The sequence below is a fragment of the Trachypithecus francoisi genome, unplaced genomic scaffold (assembly GCF_009764315.1).
Source record: "Trachypithecus francoisi isolate TF-2019V2 unplaced genomic scaffold, Tfra_2.0 Lachesis_group6, whole genome shotgun sequence".
Taxonomy (NCBI): Eukaryota; Metazoa; Chordata; class Mammalia; order Primates; family Cercopithecidae; genus Trachypithecus; species Trachypithecus francoisi.
Window position 1 is genome coordinate 104,972,376 of NW_022681471.1, and position 19,230 is coordinate 104,991,605.

Genomic DNA, 19,230 nt, shown 5'->3' on the forward strand with positions numbered 1-19,230 from the left:
GCACAGTGAAATCTGTATTCAGAGAGAAGTGTATAGCCATAAGATTTTTAAAAGATGGAAATAAAAGAAGTATGTATCTTAAATTATAAAAATAGAAAAAAAAATAAAAATTGCATTCAACATAGAAAATTGAATCAGATTAATCCATTTAAAAGTGGGCTCTTGAAAGGATTAACAAAATAGGTAAACCTATCCCAGTCATAACAAAGAAAACTTAGAATAAAAACTAGACAAGATAAATGAGAAAAGATGCATGACAGCAGATTCAGAAGAAATTAAGAGAAAACTGAAAGCAATTTTATAACAATTTTGCAAAATTCTGGAAAACTTGATTTTCTAGTACAATACAAATCACTAAAATTGAGATAATAAGTGGAAAATTAGACTAATAACTTCAGAAAACATTTAGTAGGTTATTAAAGATGTACCGTTGAAAAGTGTAGGATTCTTCACAAATGAATTTAACCTAACCCTTAAAGAATAATTTATATACTTTAAGCTATTCCAAAGCATATGAAAAGGAAAAAACTCCACAATTCCTTTTGTGATGTCAGATTAACCTTTGTACTAACAGTCAAAAAACAAAAATCATAAATCTGTAAGACAGTCTTACTTTTCAATGAAATACAAAATTATGTTGAATTATAAGAAATATAATCATGGTGGCGGAGCAAGATGGCCAAATAGGAACAGCTCCAGTCTCCAACTCACGGCGCGAGCGACACAGAAGACCGGTGATTTCTACATTTTCAACTGAGGTACTGGGGTCATCTCACTGGGGAGTGCCGGACAATCGGTGCTGGTCAGCTGCTGCAGCCCGACCAGTCAGAGCTGAAGCAGGGCGAGGCATTGCCTCACCTGGGAAGCACAAGGGGGAAGGGAATCCCTTTTCCTAGCCAGGGGAACTGAGACACACAAAACCTGGAAAATCGGGTAATTCCCACCCCAATACTGTGCTTTAAGCAAACGGGCACACCAGGAGATTATACCCACACCTGGCCAGGAGGGTCCCACGGCCACGGTGCCTCCCTCATTGCTAGCACAGCAGTCTGCAATCTAACGGCAAGGCAGCAGCCAGGCTGGGGGAGGGGCGCCCGCCATTGCTGAGGCTTAAGTAGGCAAGCAAAGCTGCTGGGAAGCTCGAACTGGGTGGAGCTCACAGCAGCTCAAGGAAACCTGCCTGTCTCTGTAGACTCCACCTCTGGGGACAGGGCACAGATAAAAAACGGGAAGCAGCAGAGGCCTGTGCAGATGCCAACGACTCTGTCTGACAGCTTTGAAGAGCAGTGGATCTCCCAACACGGAGGTTGAGATCTGAGAACAGACAGACTGCTCAAGTGGGTCCCTGACCCCTGAGTAGCCTAACTGGGAGACATCCCCCACTAGGGGCAGTCTGACACCCCACACCTCACAGGGTGGAGTACACCCCTGAGAGGAAGCTTTCAAAGTAAGAATCAGACACGTACACTTGCTGTTCAATATTCTATCTTCTGCAACCTCTGCTGCTGATACCCAGGCAAACAGGGTCTGGAGTGGACCTCAGGCAATCTCCAACAGACCTACAGCTGAGGGTCCTGACTATTAGAAGGAAAACTACCAAACAGGAAGAACACCTATACCAAAACCCCATCAGTACGTCACCATCATCAAAGACCAGAGGCAGATAAAACCACAAAGATGGGGAAGAAGCAGGGCAGAAAAGCTGGAAATTCAAAAAATAAGCGCATCTCCCCCTGCAAAGGAGCGCGCAGCTCATCGCCAGCAACGGATCAAAGCTGGTCAGAGAATGACTTTGACGAGATGAGAGAAGAAGGCTTCAGTCCATCAAACTTCTCAGAGCTAAAGGAGGAATTACGTACCCAGCGCAAAGAAACTAAAAATCTTGAAAAAGAGTGGAAGAATTGATAGCTAGAATAATTAATGCAGAGAAGGTCATAAACGAAATGACAGAGATGAAAACCATGACACGAGAAATACGTGACAAATGCACAAGCTTCAGTAACCGACTCGATCAACTGGAAGAAAGAGTATCAGCGATTGAGGATCAAATGAATGAAATGAAGTGAGAAGAGAACCAAAAGAAAAAAGAAAAAGAAATGAACAAAGCCTGCAAGAAGTATGGGATTATGTAAAAAGACCAAATGTACATCTGATTGGGGTGCCTGAAAGTGAGGGGGAAAATGGAACCAAGTTGGAAAACACTCTTCAGGATATCATCCAGGAGAACTTCCCCAACCTAGTAGGGCAGGCCAACATTCAAATTCAGGAAATACAGAGAACGCCACAAAGATACTCCTCTCCAGAAGAGCAACTCCAAGACACATAATTGCCAGATTCACCAAAGTTGAAATGAAGGAAAAAATGTTAAGGGCAGCCAGAGAGAAAGGTCGGGTTACCCACAAAGGGAAGCCCATCAGATTAACAGCAGACTTCTCGGCAGAAACTCTACAAGCCAGAAGAGAGTGGGGGCCATATTCAACATTCTTAAAAGAATTTTCAACCCAGAATTTCATATCCAGCCAAACTAAGTTTCATCAGTGAAGGAGAAATAAAATCCTTTACAGATAAGCAAATGCTTAGAGATTTTGTCACCACCAGGCCTGCCTTACAAGAGACCCTGAAGGAAGCCCTAAACATGGAAAGGAACAACCGGTACCAGCCATTGCAAAAACATGCAAAATGTAAAGACCATCGAGGCTAGGAAGAAACTGCATCAACTAACGAGCAAAATAACCAGTTAATATCATAATGGCAGGATCAAGTTCACACATAACAATATTAACCTTAAATGTTAATGGACTAAATGCTCCAATTAAAAGACACAGACTGGCAAACTGGATCAGTCTGCTGTATTCAGGAGACCCATCTCACAGGCAGAGACATACATAGGCTCAAAATAAAGGGATGGAGGAAGATCTACCAAGCAAATGGAGAACAAAAAAAAGCAGGGGTTGCAATCCTAGTCTCTGATAAAATAGACTTTAACCATCAAAGATCAAAAGAGACAAAGAAGGCCATTACATAATGGTAAAGGGATCAATTCAACAGGAAGAGCTAACTCTCCTAAATATATATGCACCAATACAGGAGCACCCAGATTCATAAAGCAAGTCCTTAGAGACTTACAAAGAGACTTAGACTCCCATACAATAATAATGGGAGACTTCAACACTCCACTGTCAACATTAGACAGATCAACGAGACAAAGTTCACAAGGATATCCAGGAATTGAACTCATCTCTGCACCAAGCGGACCTAATAGACATCTATAGAACTCTCTACCCCAAATCAACAGAATACATTCTTCTCAGCACCACATCACACTTATTCCAAAATTGACCACATAATTGGAAGTAAAGCACTCCTTAGCAAATGTAAAAAAACAGAATTATAACAAACTGTCTCTCAGACCACAGTGCAATCAAACTAGAACTCAGGACTAAGAAACTCAATCAAAACCGCTCATCTACATGGAAACTGAACAACCTGCTCCTGAATGACTACTGGGTACATAACGAAATGAAAGCAGAAATAAAGATGTTCTTTGAAACCAATGAGAACAAAGATACAACATACCAGAATCTCTGGGACCCATTTAAAGCAGTGTGTAGAGGGAAATTTATAGCACTAAATGCCCACAAGAGAAAGCAGGAAAGATCTAAAATTGACACTCTAACATCACAATTAAAAGAACTGGAGAAGCAAGAGCAAACACATTCAAAAGGTAGCAGAAGGCAAGAAATAACTAAGATCAGAGCAGAACTGAAGGAGATAGAGACACAAAAACCCTCCAAAAATCAATGAATCCAGGAGTTGGTTTTTTGAAAAGATCAACAAAATTGACAGACCACTAGCAAGACTAATAAGAAAAGAGAGAAGAATCAAATAGACGCAGTAAAAAATGATAAAGGGAATATCACAACCGACCCCACAGAAATACAAACTGCCATCAGAGAATACTATAAATGCCTCTATGCAAATCAACTAGAAAATCTAGAAGAAATGGATAATTTCCTGGACACTTACACTCTCCCAAGACTAAACCAGGAAGAAGTTGAATCCCTGAATAGACCAATAGCAGGCTCTGAAATGGAGGCAATAATTAATAGCCTACCCACCAAAAAAAGTCCAGGACCAGATGGATTCACAGCTGAATTCTACCAGAGGTAGAAAGAGGAGCTGGTACCATTCCTTCTGAAACGATTCCAATCAATAGAAAAAGAGGGAATCCTCCCTAACTCATTTTATGAGGCCAACATCATCCTGATACCAAAGACTGGCAGAGACACAAAAAAAAAGAGAATTTTAGACCAATATCCCTGAGGAACATCGATGCAAAAATCCTCAATAAAATACTGGCAAACGGATTCAGCAGCACATCAAAAAGCTTATCCACCATGATCAAGTGGGCTTCATCCCTGGGATGCAAGGCTGGTTCAACATTCGCAAATCAATAAACGTAATCCAGCATATAACAGAACCAAAGACAAAAGCACATGATTATCTCAATAGATGCAGAAAAGGCTTTTGACAAAATTCAACAGCCCTTCATGCTAAAAACGCTCAATAAATTCGGTATTGATGGAACGTATCTCAAAATAATAGCTATTTATGACAAACCCACAGCCAATATCATACTGAATGGGCAAAAACTGGAAAATTCCCTTTGAAAACTGGCACAAGACAGGGATGCCCTCTCTCACCACTCCTATTCAACATAGTGGTGAAGTTCTGGCTAGGGCAATCAGGCAAGAGAAAGAAATCAAGTGTATCCAGTTAGGAAAAGAAGAAGTCAAATTGTCCCTGTTTGCAGATGACATGATTGTATATTTAGAAAACCCCATTGTCTCAGCCCAAAATCTCCTTAAGCTGATAAGCAACTTCAGCAAAGTCTCAGGATACAAAATGAATGTGCAAAAATCACAAGCATTCTTATACACCAGTAACAGACAAACAGTCAAATCATAAATGAACTTCCATTCACAATTGCTTCACAGAGAATAAAATACCTAGGAATCCAACTTACAAGGGATGTCAAGGACCTCTTCAAGGAGAACTACAAACCACTGCTCAGTGAAATCAAAGAGGACATAAACAAATGGAAGAACATACCATGCTCATGGATAGGAAGAATCAATATCGTGAAAATGGCCATACTGCCCAAGGTTATTTATAGATTCAATGCCATCCCCATCAGCTACCAATGAGTTTCTTCACAGAATTGGAAAAAGCGGCTTTAAAGTTCATATGGAACCAAAAAAGAGCCCCTATTGCCAAGACAATCCTAAGTCAAAAGAACAAAGCTGGAGGCATCACGCTACCTGACTTCAAACTATACTATAAGGCTACAGTAACCAAAACAGCATGGTACTGGTACCAAAACAGAGATATAGACCAATGGAACAGAACAGAGTCCTCAGAAATAATACCAAACATCTACAGCCATCTGATCTTTGACAAACCTGAGAGGAACAAGAAATGGGGAAAGGATTCCCTATTTAATAAATGGTGCTTGGAAAATTGGCTAGTCATAAGTAGAAAGCTGAAACTGGATCCTTTCCTTACTCCTTATATGAAAATTAATTCAAGATGGATTAGAGACTTAAATGTTAGACCTAATACCATAAAAACCCTATAAGAAAACCTAGGTAGTACCATTCAGGACATAGGCATGGGCAAGGACTTCATGTCTAAACACCCAAAGCAACGGCAGCAAAAGCCAACATTGAAAATGGGATCTGATTAAACTAAAGAGCTTCTGCACAGCAAAAGAAACTACCATCAAAGTGAACAGGCAACCTACAGAATGGGAGAAAATTTTTGTAATGTACTCATCTGACAAAGGGCTAATATCCAGAATCTACAAAGAACTCAAACAAATATACAAGAAAAAAACAAACAACCCCATCAAAAAGTGGGCAAAGGATATGAACAGACATTTCTCAAAAGAAGACATTCATACAGCCAACAGACACATGAAAAAATGCTCATCATCCCTGGCCATCAGAGAAATGCAAATCAAAACCACAATGAGATACCATCTCACACCAGTTAGAATGGCAATCGTTAAGAAGTCAGGAAACAACGGGTGCTGGAGAGGATGTGGAGAAATACGAACACTTTTACACTGTTGGTGGGATTGTAAACTAGTTCAACCATTATGGAAAACAGTATGGCAATTCCTCAAGGATCTAGAACTAGATGTACCGTATGACCCAGCCATCCCACTACTGGGTATATACCCAAAGGATTATAAATCATGCTGCTCTAAAGACACATGCACACATATGTTTCTTGTGGCACTATTCACAATAGCAAAGACTTGGAATCAACCCAAATGTCCATCTGTGACAGAATGGATTAAGAAAATGTGGCACATATACACCATGGAATACTATGCAGCCATAAAAAAGGATGAGTTTGCGTCCTTTGTAGGGACATGGATGCAGCTGGAAAACATCATTCTTAGCAAACTATTACAAGAACAGAAAACCACACCGCATGTTCTCACTCATAGGTGGGAACTGAACAATGAGATCACTTGGACTCGGGAAGGGGAACATCACACACCGGGCCTATCATGGGAGGGGGGAGGGGGGAGGAGGGAGGGATTGCATTGGGAGTTATACCTGATGTAAATGACGAGTTGATGGGTGCTGACGAGTTGATGGGTGCAGCACATCAACATGGAACAAGTATACATATGTAACAAACCTGCACGTTGTGCACGTGTACCCTAGAACTTTAATAATAAAAAAAAAATCATATTTTGCAAGTTGTAAGCATTCTATAAATGTTAGCTCTTATTTACCAAGAGCTCTTAAAATTCAAGAAGGAAAGGAAAACTATCGTATAGAAATAAATGAGCAAGACATATTAACAGAGAATCCACAGATGGAATTGTAATAGGTCAGTCATACAAAAATATATTCAAATGCCCAAGGAATCATAGAAATAAAAGTTAGAGTGATGTATTTTATTGATCATACAAACAAAACTAAAACTAAAACAAAACAAAAATTTCCTGGTGAGAGAAGAGCCTACCCTTATACATTCTGGTTAAAATATGAAATACTAAATTGTTTCTAGGAAGGCAGGTGGAAACACCTACTAAAATTAAAATTACATATATATGTGTGTGTATGTTCGTATATATGTGTAGATGTATACATACGTATGTATGTGTGTATATATATAGGTATAGATCTGTAGATATTTGTACATATATGTATAGATATATCTATATCTCTCTGAAATGATGTGTATATGTATGTATAGATTTATCTACTAGATCAGAATATGTTTATGTATGTATATACACGTACTCTAATCTAGTAGATACATCCTGTGAGGTTTTATAATAATAATAGAAGCATCAATGCCTGAAAATGGGTGCATAAGATATTGGCCAGGTGTTGTGACTGCTGGTGGGAATGTAAATTACTTCAGCCATTGTGGAAAGCGGTGTGGTGTTTCCTCAAAGAACTTAAAACAAATACCATTCAACCCAGCAACCTCGTTATTTGGTGTATACCCAAAGGAATATAAATTGTTCTACGATAAAGACACATGCACATACATGTTTATTGCAGCACTGTTCACAATAGCGAAGACGTGGAATCAACCTAAATGTTCATCAACAGTAGACCGATTAATAAAATATGGTAGGTATACACCATGGAATACAACCCAGACAAAAAAAGAATGAGATTGCAGCAACATGGATGCAGCTGGAGCCATTATCCTCAGCACACTAATGTGGGAACAGAAAACCAAATGAAACCACATGTTCTCACTTGTAAGTAGGAGTTAGGCTGGGTGCGGCGGCTCACGCCTGTAACGTAGCACTTTGAGAGGTCGAGGCGAGGGGATCACCTGAGGTCGGGAGTTGGAGACTAGCCTGACCAACATGGAGAAACTCCGTCTCTACTAAAAATACGAGATCAGGTGGGTGTGATGGCGTATACCTGTCATCCCAGCTACTCGGGAGGCTAAGGCAGGAGAATAACTTGAAACCCGGGAGGCGGAGATTGCGGTGAGCCAAGATGGCGACACTGCACTCCAACCTGGGCAACAAGAGTGAAACTCCATCTACCAAAAAAAAAAAAAAAACGTGGATAGAAACAGAGGAACAACAGACACTGGAGCCTACTTGAGAGTAAAAGGTGGGAGGAGGGAGAGGATCAGAAAAACTACCTGTCAGGCACCATACTTATTACCTGGGTGATGAAATAATGTGTACATGAAACCCCCATGACATGCAGTTTATCTATGTAACAAACCTGCCCATGTACCCCTGAACCTAATATAAAAGTTAAAAAGAGGAGCTGTCTGCCATGTTGTCCCTGAATACAGTATTTCCAATTCCCAATCAGTTAATTACCCCCAGTCATCTGAACTCTTTCTGGCATGCTTTCTCCACCTGGCACTTTCTTCAATCTATTTTTTCTTTACAGGTTTAATCAATACTGAATACATGAATATATCTTACGTCTTTTGCTTAGCTTGTCACACTGTTACTTCCTTTTTCCCATCCCTTGGGCTTCCATGAGACACAGTTGCTTACCTGTTTTTCCTGTGGATATAAATTTTATTGGAAAAAAGCCAGACTATTTATTTAGGTATTACCTGTGGCGGCTGCTACTGCTGCTGCTGCTGTGTGTGCATGTGCGTGCGTGTGTGTGTTCCGATGACTTATTTTTTATTGTGATGAAATAGAAATAACGTAAAATTTACCGTACAACTAATTTTTAACTAGCAAAAAATTGTATATATCATGTACAATATGATCTAAAATATCTAGACATCGTGGAATGCTTCAAGCTAATATGTACATTATATGTTTATCATTTGGGGGTGAGGAAACTCATAAACCTACTCTCAGCAGTTTTCAAAATACAATATTGTTGTTAACCAAAGCCAGCATGTTGTACAATAGATCTCTTGAATGTATTCCTTCTATCTAAATGTAATTTAGTATCATTTGACCAACATCTCCCCAGCCCTCCTCCTCCAAGCTCTATGCCCTGCTAACCATCATTTTACTCTCAATTCTGTGAGCTCAACGTTTTAAAATTTCATATACGAGTGACATGATGTAATGTTTGTCTTTCTGTTCCTGGCTTATGTCATTTGATGTAACGTACTCTAGATTCATTAATGTTGTTGCAAATGACAGGATTCTCTGCTTTTTAAGGCTGAGTAGTATTCCAGTGTGTGTCTGTGTAGGTGTGTATACCTGCATTTTTTTTATCCTTTCATCTACTGATGGACGCTTAAGTTGATTCCCTATCTTGGCTATTTTGAGTAGCACTGCAATGTACACTGGAGTACAGTTATTTCTTTGACATATTGATTTCGTTTCCTTTGGAATATATACTCAGCAGTGGAATTCCTGAATCATATGGTAGTTTTATTTGTAATTTTTTGAGAAGCCTCCATACTGTTTTTCATAATGGCTACAATAATTTACATTTCCACCAACAGTGTGCAAAGATTCCTTTTTCTCCACATCTTGGCTACAACTTAGTATTTTGTCTTTTTGATAGTAGCCATTCTAACAGTGTGAGATAATATTTCATTGTAGTTTTAATTTGCATTTCTCTGATGATTAGTGATGTTCAGTATTATTTCATTTATGTGCTGGCCATTGGTTTGTCTTTTGAGAAATGTCTATTCAGGTACATTGCCCTAAATAGGGTTGGAGGTACTATTTTTTTCTACTTTTTTTAGTGTGTAATTCAGTGGCTTTAAGTATATTTTCATTGTTGGGTAATCATCACCGCTATCCATCTCTAGAATGTTTTCATCATCCCAAGTTGAACTCATTAAGTGATAACTCTCCATTTTTCCCTCCCCTAGCCTTTAATAACTTCAATTTTCTCTATGAATTTGACTATTTTAGGTACCTCACATAAGTAGAATCATATAGTATTTGTCATTTTATGTTTTGCTTATTTCACTTAGCATATGTTTCCAAGGTTCGTTTATGTTGTAGTTTGTATCAGAATTTCATTCCTTTTTAAGGCTGAAAATACTCCGTTGTATGTACATACCACATTTTGTTTATCCATTTATCTGTAGATGGATATTTGGGTGTTTTCACATTTGGCTATTGCTAATAATGCTACTATGATCATTGGTCTACAAATATCTTAATCTGTTTGTAATTATTTTGGTTATAAATGTAGAGGTAGAATTGCTAGAGCCTAATGGTAGATACATTTTTATTGTGTGACCTTTGTTGTGAGCTTCTTGACATTAGGGATAGTACCTTGCTTTCCTTTATCAGGTCTGAGCCCAGTACCTGAATATAGTGGAAATTGGACCTTATGAGACCTTTTATGGGGATAAAGAAATGGAGGAACTGTCTTCCTGCTTACACAGTGACAAGTCTTATGACATTAGATAGGGATTACTGGAATATAAGTGCCTGTTACTTGATCTAAGTCTCTCCAGAGTCAGGTCTATGGCAAGCCAAAGCATACCTACAAGCCATGCTTCCTGCAGTATGAGTGAGTCTGTTTCCTAAAAATTGCATATTCTCTGCTTAACTGCTTGAATCTTCAGTGGCATATCATCCGATTATCACTATCACTAGAATAAGTTTCATGAAAGCAGAAGGTTTTTCCTTTTACATGCTCTTAGTACCTCACTGCCTGGCGTATAGCCAAAAGGTATTTGTTGAATTAGTGAATCAGTGAATCAATAGATAAATTTATAGTGGCTTTTCCTTATGGAGGAATTTCTCTCTTCTACTGCCATGTGAGGAATCCCCAGATGAAATGCAGACGATGATGCTTTTAGTCTTGATTAATCTCCCTTTGATATAGTAACATCTTGTAAAACTAAAGTATGATATCTTGACCAAGATGTCAACATTCATATAAACACCAATAATATTCAGATTTCCCCAGCTTTACTCATATTTATGTGTATGCATATATGTGTGTATTTAGTTCTATGCAACATTACGTGTGTAGATTTGTAAATCCACCATTAGAACAGTTCCACCATTACAAGGTTCCCTCATATTGTCCTTTTACAAGGACATTCAGCTACCCCACATCTTACCCCCATTCCTGACCTCTGGTAACTGCTACTCTGTTCTCTATTTCTGTAACTTTGTCTTTTCAAGACTGTCATAGATATAGACTCATACAGTATGCTACCTTTTGAGAGTGACTTTTTCCCCACTTAGCATAATGCCCATGAAATTCATCTAATTTGCTGCATGTATCAATAGTTTGTTCCTTTTCACTGATGGGTGTTATTCCATGGTGTGGCTGTACTATGGTTTGTTTACCTACCCTTGAGGGCATCTGGGTTCCCAGTTTGGGGCTATTACAAATAGAGGTAGTATGAACACTTACGTGCAGGTTTTTGTGTGCACATATGTTTTCATTTCCTTTAGATAAATGCCCAAGAGCGCAATTATTAGATTGTATAATAAGTACATGTTCAGTTTTGTGAGAAACTGCCAGACTGTTTTCCAAGTGTCTATATCATTGGCATTTCCACTAGCAGGGGTTGAGTGATCCAGTTTCTCCACACCCTCACCAGCATTTTATGGCACTATTTTTAAATTTTAACTGTTGTGATACATGTGCAGTGATAGATTATTGTGGTTTATAATTTGCATTCCTCTACTGGCTAACAACTTGAACATCTTCTCACATGCTTATTTTTCAGATGCTTGTGTTTAACCGTACTCCACCTAAACATTTGAGTAATGTGAAGGACAGGAGACATAGAGATTTGCCTTGATTAAGGCAAATAAAACACTGCCAGATTTTCATTTCCAAACACAGTCCTAGACAGAGATAAGAGAGCTGGCAATTTGCTCCATTGTTTATTAGATACCTAACATTCATTCTAAAACAGAGGTATTTTAGTAAAATGCAGTCAGCCTTAATTATACTGGCACTCCCCGGAGATAGACGGAGGTACTGCTGAATTTTTCTGAGTTGTAATTCTATACTAGAAAGCATATCTTAATTTTAGACATCCTTTATGACATTTTGTTTGGAGATACTCCAGTTGGCCTCTCTAATCTGCAGTAATCTATTCATGTGCTAAAAGTAAATATATATGGGATGCTTGTTATGGAAAGTGGTTTTTAATGTATTTTGTTTAATTTTTAGATTATTTAAAAAAAACTTTAATGCTGAGTCCCTGAAAATAGCTAAATGCAATTACCTTCACATTTTTATTATTGTTATTGCAACTAGGCATTTGGTCTCTTACCTTTAAATGTTTTCCCCTTCTCTTTAACAGGTTGATTTAGTGAATATTGGAAGTACTGACATCGTAGATGGAAATCATAAACTGACTCTTGGTTTGATTTGGAATATAATCCTCCACTGGCAGGTAAAAATCCTGATGAATAGTTTCCTTTTGGGTAACATGAATCTTGCTTTTCTTTATTTCTGCCCTTGACCTGTGAAACAAATGTGTATTTCTAACAATAACAAACCCTTCTCCATAGTGCTACTTTTTAAATTGACACAACCATGTCATCTGAAATGTTAAGGATCATCATGGTGTAAAATAGGTTCTGGTACATTTACAGGAATATTTTTCAAAATTTTATTTCATTGAGTAGGCATAAGGTAAAAATACAAAGTCCCAGTCATAGGTGAGTAATTTTTTTTCACAAATATATGTTCTATAATTTGTCTATAAGTGAATTTACATAGCTTCGTAAAAAGAAAGGCATTTTTAAATTTAAATCACTATCAAAGGAATGGGGCTTTCTCAGTCTTGGGTACTCTTAACATAAATTATTGCCAATAAAAGATTAGTAGAATGTGGGTATCTCTATCCATAAATGTGTTATACATACAAACTCCATAATCTGATTTGGAAATTATATTTTTAAGTCACCTGAGCGAGCATAGGGTCTTCTGACTATCTATTTGACCTCTGCAAAATGGATTGAAGGATTTGTGGAAAAGATACATATACCCATATATATATGGGTATGTGTATATGTGTGTGTGTGTATATATATGCATATATACAATATGCATGTGTATATATATGAGTGTGTATATATATACACGCATATATACAATATGCATGTTTGTGTATGTACAGTCATATCCACACATTATATATGTATATATGACCAACATGAACTTACATTCACTAATACTATTCACTCATTGTATATATACACATAACTCATTTTACACATATATATATATATACATATGTGTGTATATATATTTACCAACATGAACTTAAACTTCCACAGTTAGCACCTTAGTGGCATTTGGTATATTGTCACCCCTGTTCTGGACCATGGTCCCTTCACTATCAAAAGAGTAAAAATAAAAATAAACGTGTATATATTTCTTATCACAATTAAGTGGGAGAATATCTGCAAGACACTCAGTGTAGTATACCACTTTTATTTGAAGTGTGTCATATGACTTGTATTGATTGCTTGAAGTTTTCCACTCATTTAACAAATTTGGAGGCTGAGAAATGACTGCTATTTTTACTGGTCAGGATTACTTTTTTATAAATCAGCTTTTTTGAAATGTAATTGTTATACCATCAATGCACCCATTCTAAGTGCAAAATTCAGTTTGCATCAACCTGGTTTAGTTTTGATTCTTGGTAGCTTCTCAAACTATTTTGAGGGATGAATATATCCCCACCAACCCGCCAGTTCATTAAAATTTGTAGGGCATTTACAGAGTAATATAGCCATCATAACAATCTAATTTTGGCACTTTTCCATCACCCTAAAAAGAAGTTTTTTTCTCCATTTACAGTCATTTTTCACTGCAACCCCAGCCGTAGGCAATTGTCAGTCTATTTCTGTCCATACATATTTGCCTTTTTGGATATTTTATATCAATATAATACATGCTATTTTGTGTCTGACTTATTTCACTGAGAGTAATAATTCAGGTCCAACCCTATTATAGCAGATGTCATGGCTTCATTTGGTAAACTTGAATTTTAACTTGAATTGTAGATTGCTCTTGCTTAGAGGCAGATAGTGAGCAGATACTAAGTGTACCTACTCAATTCAGCAGCCATATTGCTCTCCTAATTGGCCCGCATATATTTTTATTCCAACTTCTTTGAACAGGCTTAATACTATTTCACAACAGTAAGCGGGGAGAGGGGAAGAGAAAGAGCAGGAATTAATATGTGCTGGCAACAAAGAATAGCTCATAGGAGCCTTAAGTGAGCCCAAGTTGGCCGATTTTCAGCCCGTTCCATATAGTGATGGTTCAAATAGAACCACCAAGCAACATACTCACCTCTCCCCAAACTGCTTTTCGTATGTTGCGCAGTATTTCTCGAAATATCTTGAGGAAGGAACACTTTTTTCCCCTAATCCATTGTATGTAAGATACAGTAAAACCAAAGCATTACAAAAATAATACCCAAGCTTCCTCCTTTATTATTAAATGCAATAGACATAAATGGTACTCTGTAAAATCACTACATAAGTTTCTTGATGCACTCTCAATTGTTGACTTTATCTTATGGCATAGTAACAAATAATTCTTAGAGTGAATCCAGTTTGCAGATCCCACTTTGCATAACACAGATGTAAGTTTTGACAAAGTCAGCAGAACTCAAGCATGCACAGAGCTCCAAAAGCCACTTTGAATTGTATTTGTCGTTTATACTATTTCTCATACGATCTTACCATTTTTAAAAAATATCCTGAAGTCCTTTCCATCTGAACTAGTCTAAGATAAACTTTCAAGACTATTCTGTCTGATAAAATCTTCACTTGCTTGCAAGTTGTTCATTTTTTTTTTTTATTAGCATGTGGAAGAGCTTTTGCGATGAGGAATATCAAAGAATGCTCTTTCTTTCTTTCTTTCTTTCTTTCTTCTTTCTTTCTTTCTTTCTTTCTTTCTTTCTTTCTTTCTTTCTTTTTTCTTTCTTTCTTTCTTTTTTCTTTCTTTCTTTCTTTTTCTTTTTCTTTTTCTTTTTCTTTTTCTTTTTCTTTTTCTTTTGAGACAGAGTCTTGCTCTGTCACCTGGACTGGAGTGCAGTGGCGGATCTCGGCTCACTGCAAGCTCCGCCTCCGGGTTCACGCCATTCTCCTGCCAGCCTCCTGAGTAGCTGGGACTACAGGCGCCGCCACCTCGCCCGGCTAGTTTTTTGTGGTTTTTTTTAGTAGAGATGGGGTTTCACCGGGTTAGCCCGGATGGTCTCGATCTCCTGACCTCGTGATCCGCCCGTCTCGGCCTCCCAAAGTGCTGGGATTACAGGCTTGAGCCACCGCGCCCGGCAAAGAATGCTTTTTCAATCTTTGTCTGAGACCTCTCTTACAGCCTGTTGTTTTCCATTTATGCCCTTGAATCACCATATCATTGAGATGGCAAGACTGTAGACTCTTCCCAGCCTCTGCTTACTTATCTCATCTCTCTATTATATCACACTGCCATGTTCTAAAACTATTAGCACACTTTGAAAAAATTGTCTTGCTCAGTGTTCTTCATCATAATCCAGTGAATCTAAAAATATGCTTTTTACCAGCATTACATATTTTCCTTCCTATTAAATGGTAGAAGCCCTTATATCTCAGCAAAGATTAAATGGCATTTTGCCCAACTTAATGTACCTTCTAGATCTGTCAGATTAAGAGCAGCATTTAGAGATAGAAAGATGTTGACCCCTTGTTCTAATGCCACATACTATGTTATTAATAGTGCCATAGAGGACTTCTCATCGAACTTGTGAAAACTCAGGAATGCAAACCCTGTTTTCCTTACTGTTTTTCCAGTGTCCATCTCAAATAAAATTGCAAGCCTAAAACAATAACGCATATTTTGTAGCATAGACAGCTTTGAACAAAATTGCAAAGCATGTAACGTGTGTTTGGCATCTTTTTCTTCCTTAAGTGCAATCCATTTTTTTCAGAGTGCTAAACTTGGCTCTGGCAACCAGCTGGTTATAAAAACAAATCTTGCTAACAGTGGTGAGCTATCAGAAGTCAGGTCCATACTTTTGCTGGACAATTCAAGGGATGTACTTAATGGCAGCGCTATTCACTTTAGAATCTTTGTATTACTGATACAATTTGCAATTATAGGAGAATGATGACGTTTGTACTGCTGAAAGCCATCCCTGTAAATTTCTGCCTACCAAGTCACTTCTGTGCAAGACAGTTCTTGCTCTGCTCTTCTGCAGAGCTTCACACAAACTATCCTTACCATATAAGATTATTCCTACCCTTCTTCACTTCTATTCCTCTGCTGCAACTTCTTTTAATCACAGTCTGGGTTCTGGGGAGTAGACTTTGGAGTTGAGTTTGGCAGGCAGCATGTTTATTAAGCCATGCCCTGGGGGAAAAAAAAAAAAAAAAACACACCTGTAGAAGGGCAGAGGTAACAGGAGTGGAAAGAGGAAGAACTACAGCTGTGATGTAAACCCTGTAACACCCTTATTCAACCCCATGGACAACTTGCAGCTAGGATGACCCTTCAGAGTTGTCTCAAGTGGAGTTAAAATGCTGGAGTGTTTATACTACGCCCCTTCATCAGTCAATAGATGTGAATTGCCCTGGAAAGAGTGTGACATTGGCTGACTGGACTCGGCAAGTCAGGTGGTACCTGAGAGAACTAACAAGAAGCTGCCTGACCACAGCTGGAGCAACAAGCCCTTCCTTTGAAGGTCCATCTTGGCGGTGCATCTCCATGTCCATCATGCCTTCTTGGCCCAGTTAACTCCTAGTCATTTTTAAAAATCACTGCTCAAAGACATTTCAACTTTTTTCCTTTTAAAAAATGGATTTCTAGTTGTATGCACGGGCACACACACAAATACATTTGTTTAAATTGAGCCTCTTTTAGAGACAGACCTGAGGACAGGACAATTTTGTTTACAGGCTCACCTTTGGGACTGGCTCAATGATTTTTTGAAAACTGCCTTTTATGTAGGAAAAGGAGACATGATTATCATACATTGCCCTTTATTACATTTTTTTCTGCACAACATTTGCACCTAAGTAGAAGCAATAACAACGAGGCTGAGGCTAAGCTGAATTAGTGACATTAATGATACTAAAGGAGTTTTGGATTGTATACTTTGTTGTCCTTTAACATTATGCACATAGAGGGCAGACTGGCCAAGCATTACACAAATGAATCGCGTTCATCATTGGAGGATTGCTTGATTATTGCAAATCCATTACCACCATTAAGCCACGATCTGCTGATTCCAGTCCTGATTTAGCACAGAACACAGAATACACCTCCTGCAGTCACTGTACATAAAGGTTTGCAATTTATAATTTTAGAATATGAGACAAATTACATAATTAGTTGACCTGTATTCACTGAGTAACTGACTAAATAAGTAGGTCAAGAAGGAATTAGGAAAACTGGATAATCCACTCCTAAATAATAGACTTAGTTATCAAGGGATTGTGACAAATATATGCGAAGTTTTCCTATCTCCATATCATTACTGTGTTTACAAAGCATCATCTCAAATCTTTTATAAAAGTATGTTAAAATGAGATTTAGTAGTATATCCTAAAATTTGCATTTACTTTTTAATAAAAAGATGACTAACATTGGAGATGTTAAAATATACATTTACCCCAAAGGCATTTGTTAACTTCTATATGGTTGAAAAAGTAAAATTGTCATATTTAGAATGCACAATAAATATTCATCATCTAGATCAAATGTTGATAGTATGTGAACCTTAACCTTCCCGGAAGGAAAGTTCTTAGTGGTACAGACTAATGAGTTTTACATAGATGTCTTCTTCCAGCATCTTGTAAGGGGCTTATATTTAAAAGTAGTCTTTAATACATAATAAATAATTCTTGAATAAAAGACATCGTTTTTTCTATGAGGTGTCACTGCATTCATGAAACTTAGAAAAAATGCTTAGAATGGATTTCTGCATCAGATGACTCAGAAGAATGAAACTTGATAATCTGCTGAATAACATCTTTACATGCATGAAGCCTATGAGAGAATCAAATACATGGAAACCAATTAATGAAAATAGAACCAAGGCTACACATGTACAGCTCTTAAGGATAAATATTTCTTTCCTTTGTTGCTTTTTTCTTTATTTTAGGAAGACAAACATTTCTTTCTTCTTTTCAGTTCAGCCAGTAAATATAACTCTAGTTAAATGATGGTATGAAATTAGGGGCTTTATTTGGCCGTATTTTGTACTTTGACCTTACACCAACCTTGCATATAAGATACACAGAAATGAGGCCTACGAAAGGTTAAGCAACTTGTCCAATTACCACAATTAATAACAAAGGCAAAATATGAACATGTACTTGAAAAAATGATTATGCTATTCAAAAAGCACTTTTATATCTTAAGTCCTTGGTTAACAGTAAGTTTAATGTTTTTATACACTGTCTTCTCTAGCTTGTTCATTGAAAGCTAGAAGGTGAGCAATTCTATAAACAGTAAATGCTCAGTCTAATATGGCAGAATCCAGGAGTAATAATGAACACATTCAGTAAATGGTATGGCATAGACACCAAGGAATCAGAATAGACTCCTCATCTTTTAGAATAGACTTACTTCGGGTAGACTCTCTTATGTTTTATTACTAATTGGCCCTAAAATTTATATTGTTTGCATGGTTCTTGCTCAAGGAATTTGTTTTTTTATGAAAATTTATTTCCACATGTAGGTCAAAAATGTAATGAAGAATATCATGGCTGGATTGCAACAAACCAACAGTGAAAAGATTCTCCTGAGCTGGGTCCGACAATCAACTCGTAATTATCCACAGGTTAATGTAATCAACTTCACCACCAGCTGGTCTGATGGCCTGGCTTTGAATGCTCTCATCCATAGTCATAGGTAAGATTACTGAGACATTAAATAACTTTTAAAAGTGGTGATTTAGACTCTGATGACATTTTTTTCCCCAGTACGGTTCCAGATCATGTCCTACTTTACAACATGTTATGTACGTTGACCACATTGATCTAACATTCCATTGGAATGAACTAATTAAGAATATTTTCCTGTGTTTTATGTGATACATATAATTTAGTTGTTGAAATATACCATTAGTGGAGCATGAAATTGGTTATGGTAGAGGGTTTGACATTGGGACTCCCAGAAACTGCAGGTTGTATTCTAACTTTGCCTAGAACGGGGTTGGTCTTTTTATACAGAAAATGTGTTTGTGTAAGCCTAAACTATACAGCTAAAAATGGTTCTAGATCTCATGTGAGTAGTTGTACTTAAATTAATT

At 37.6% G+C, this 19,230-nt stretch overlaps 1 protein-coding gene across 1 annotated transcript in view; it reads left to right on the forward strand.

Annotated features, from left to right (window-relative positions):
• Positions 1–19,230, forward strand: part of DMD (dystrophin) — a 2,224,438-nt gene that overhangs the window by 399,319 nt on the left and 1,805,889 nt on the right. Inside the window, 2 exon segments of the mRNA XM_033201414.1 lie at positions 12,277–12,369; positions 18,658–18,830. Of these exon segments, the coding sequence (XP_033057305.1) occupies positions 12,277–12,369; positions 18,658–18,830 (266 nt within the window).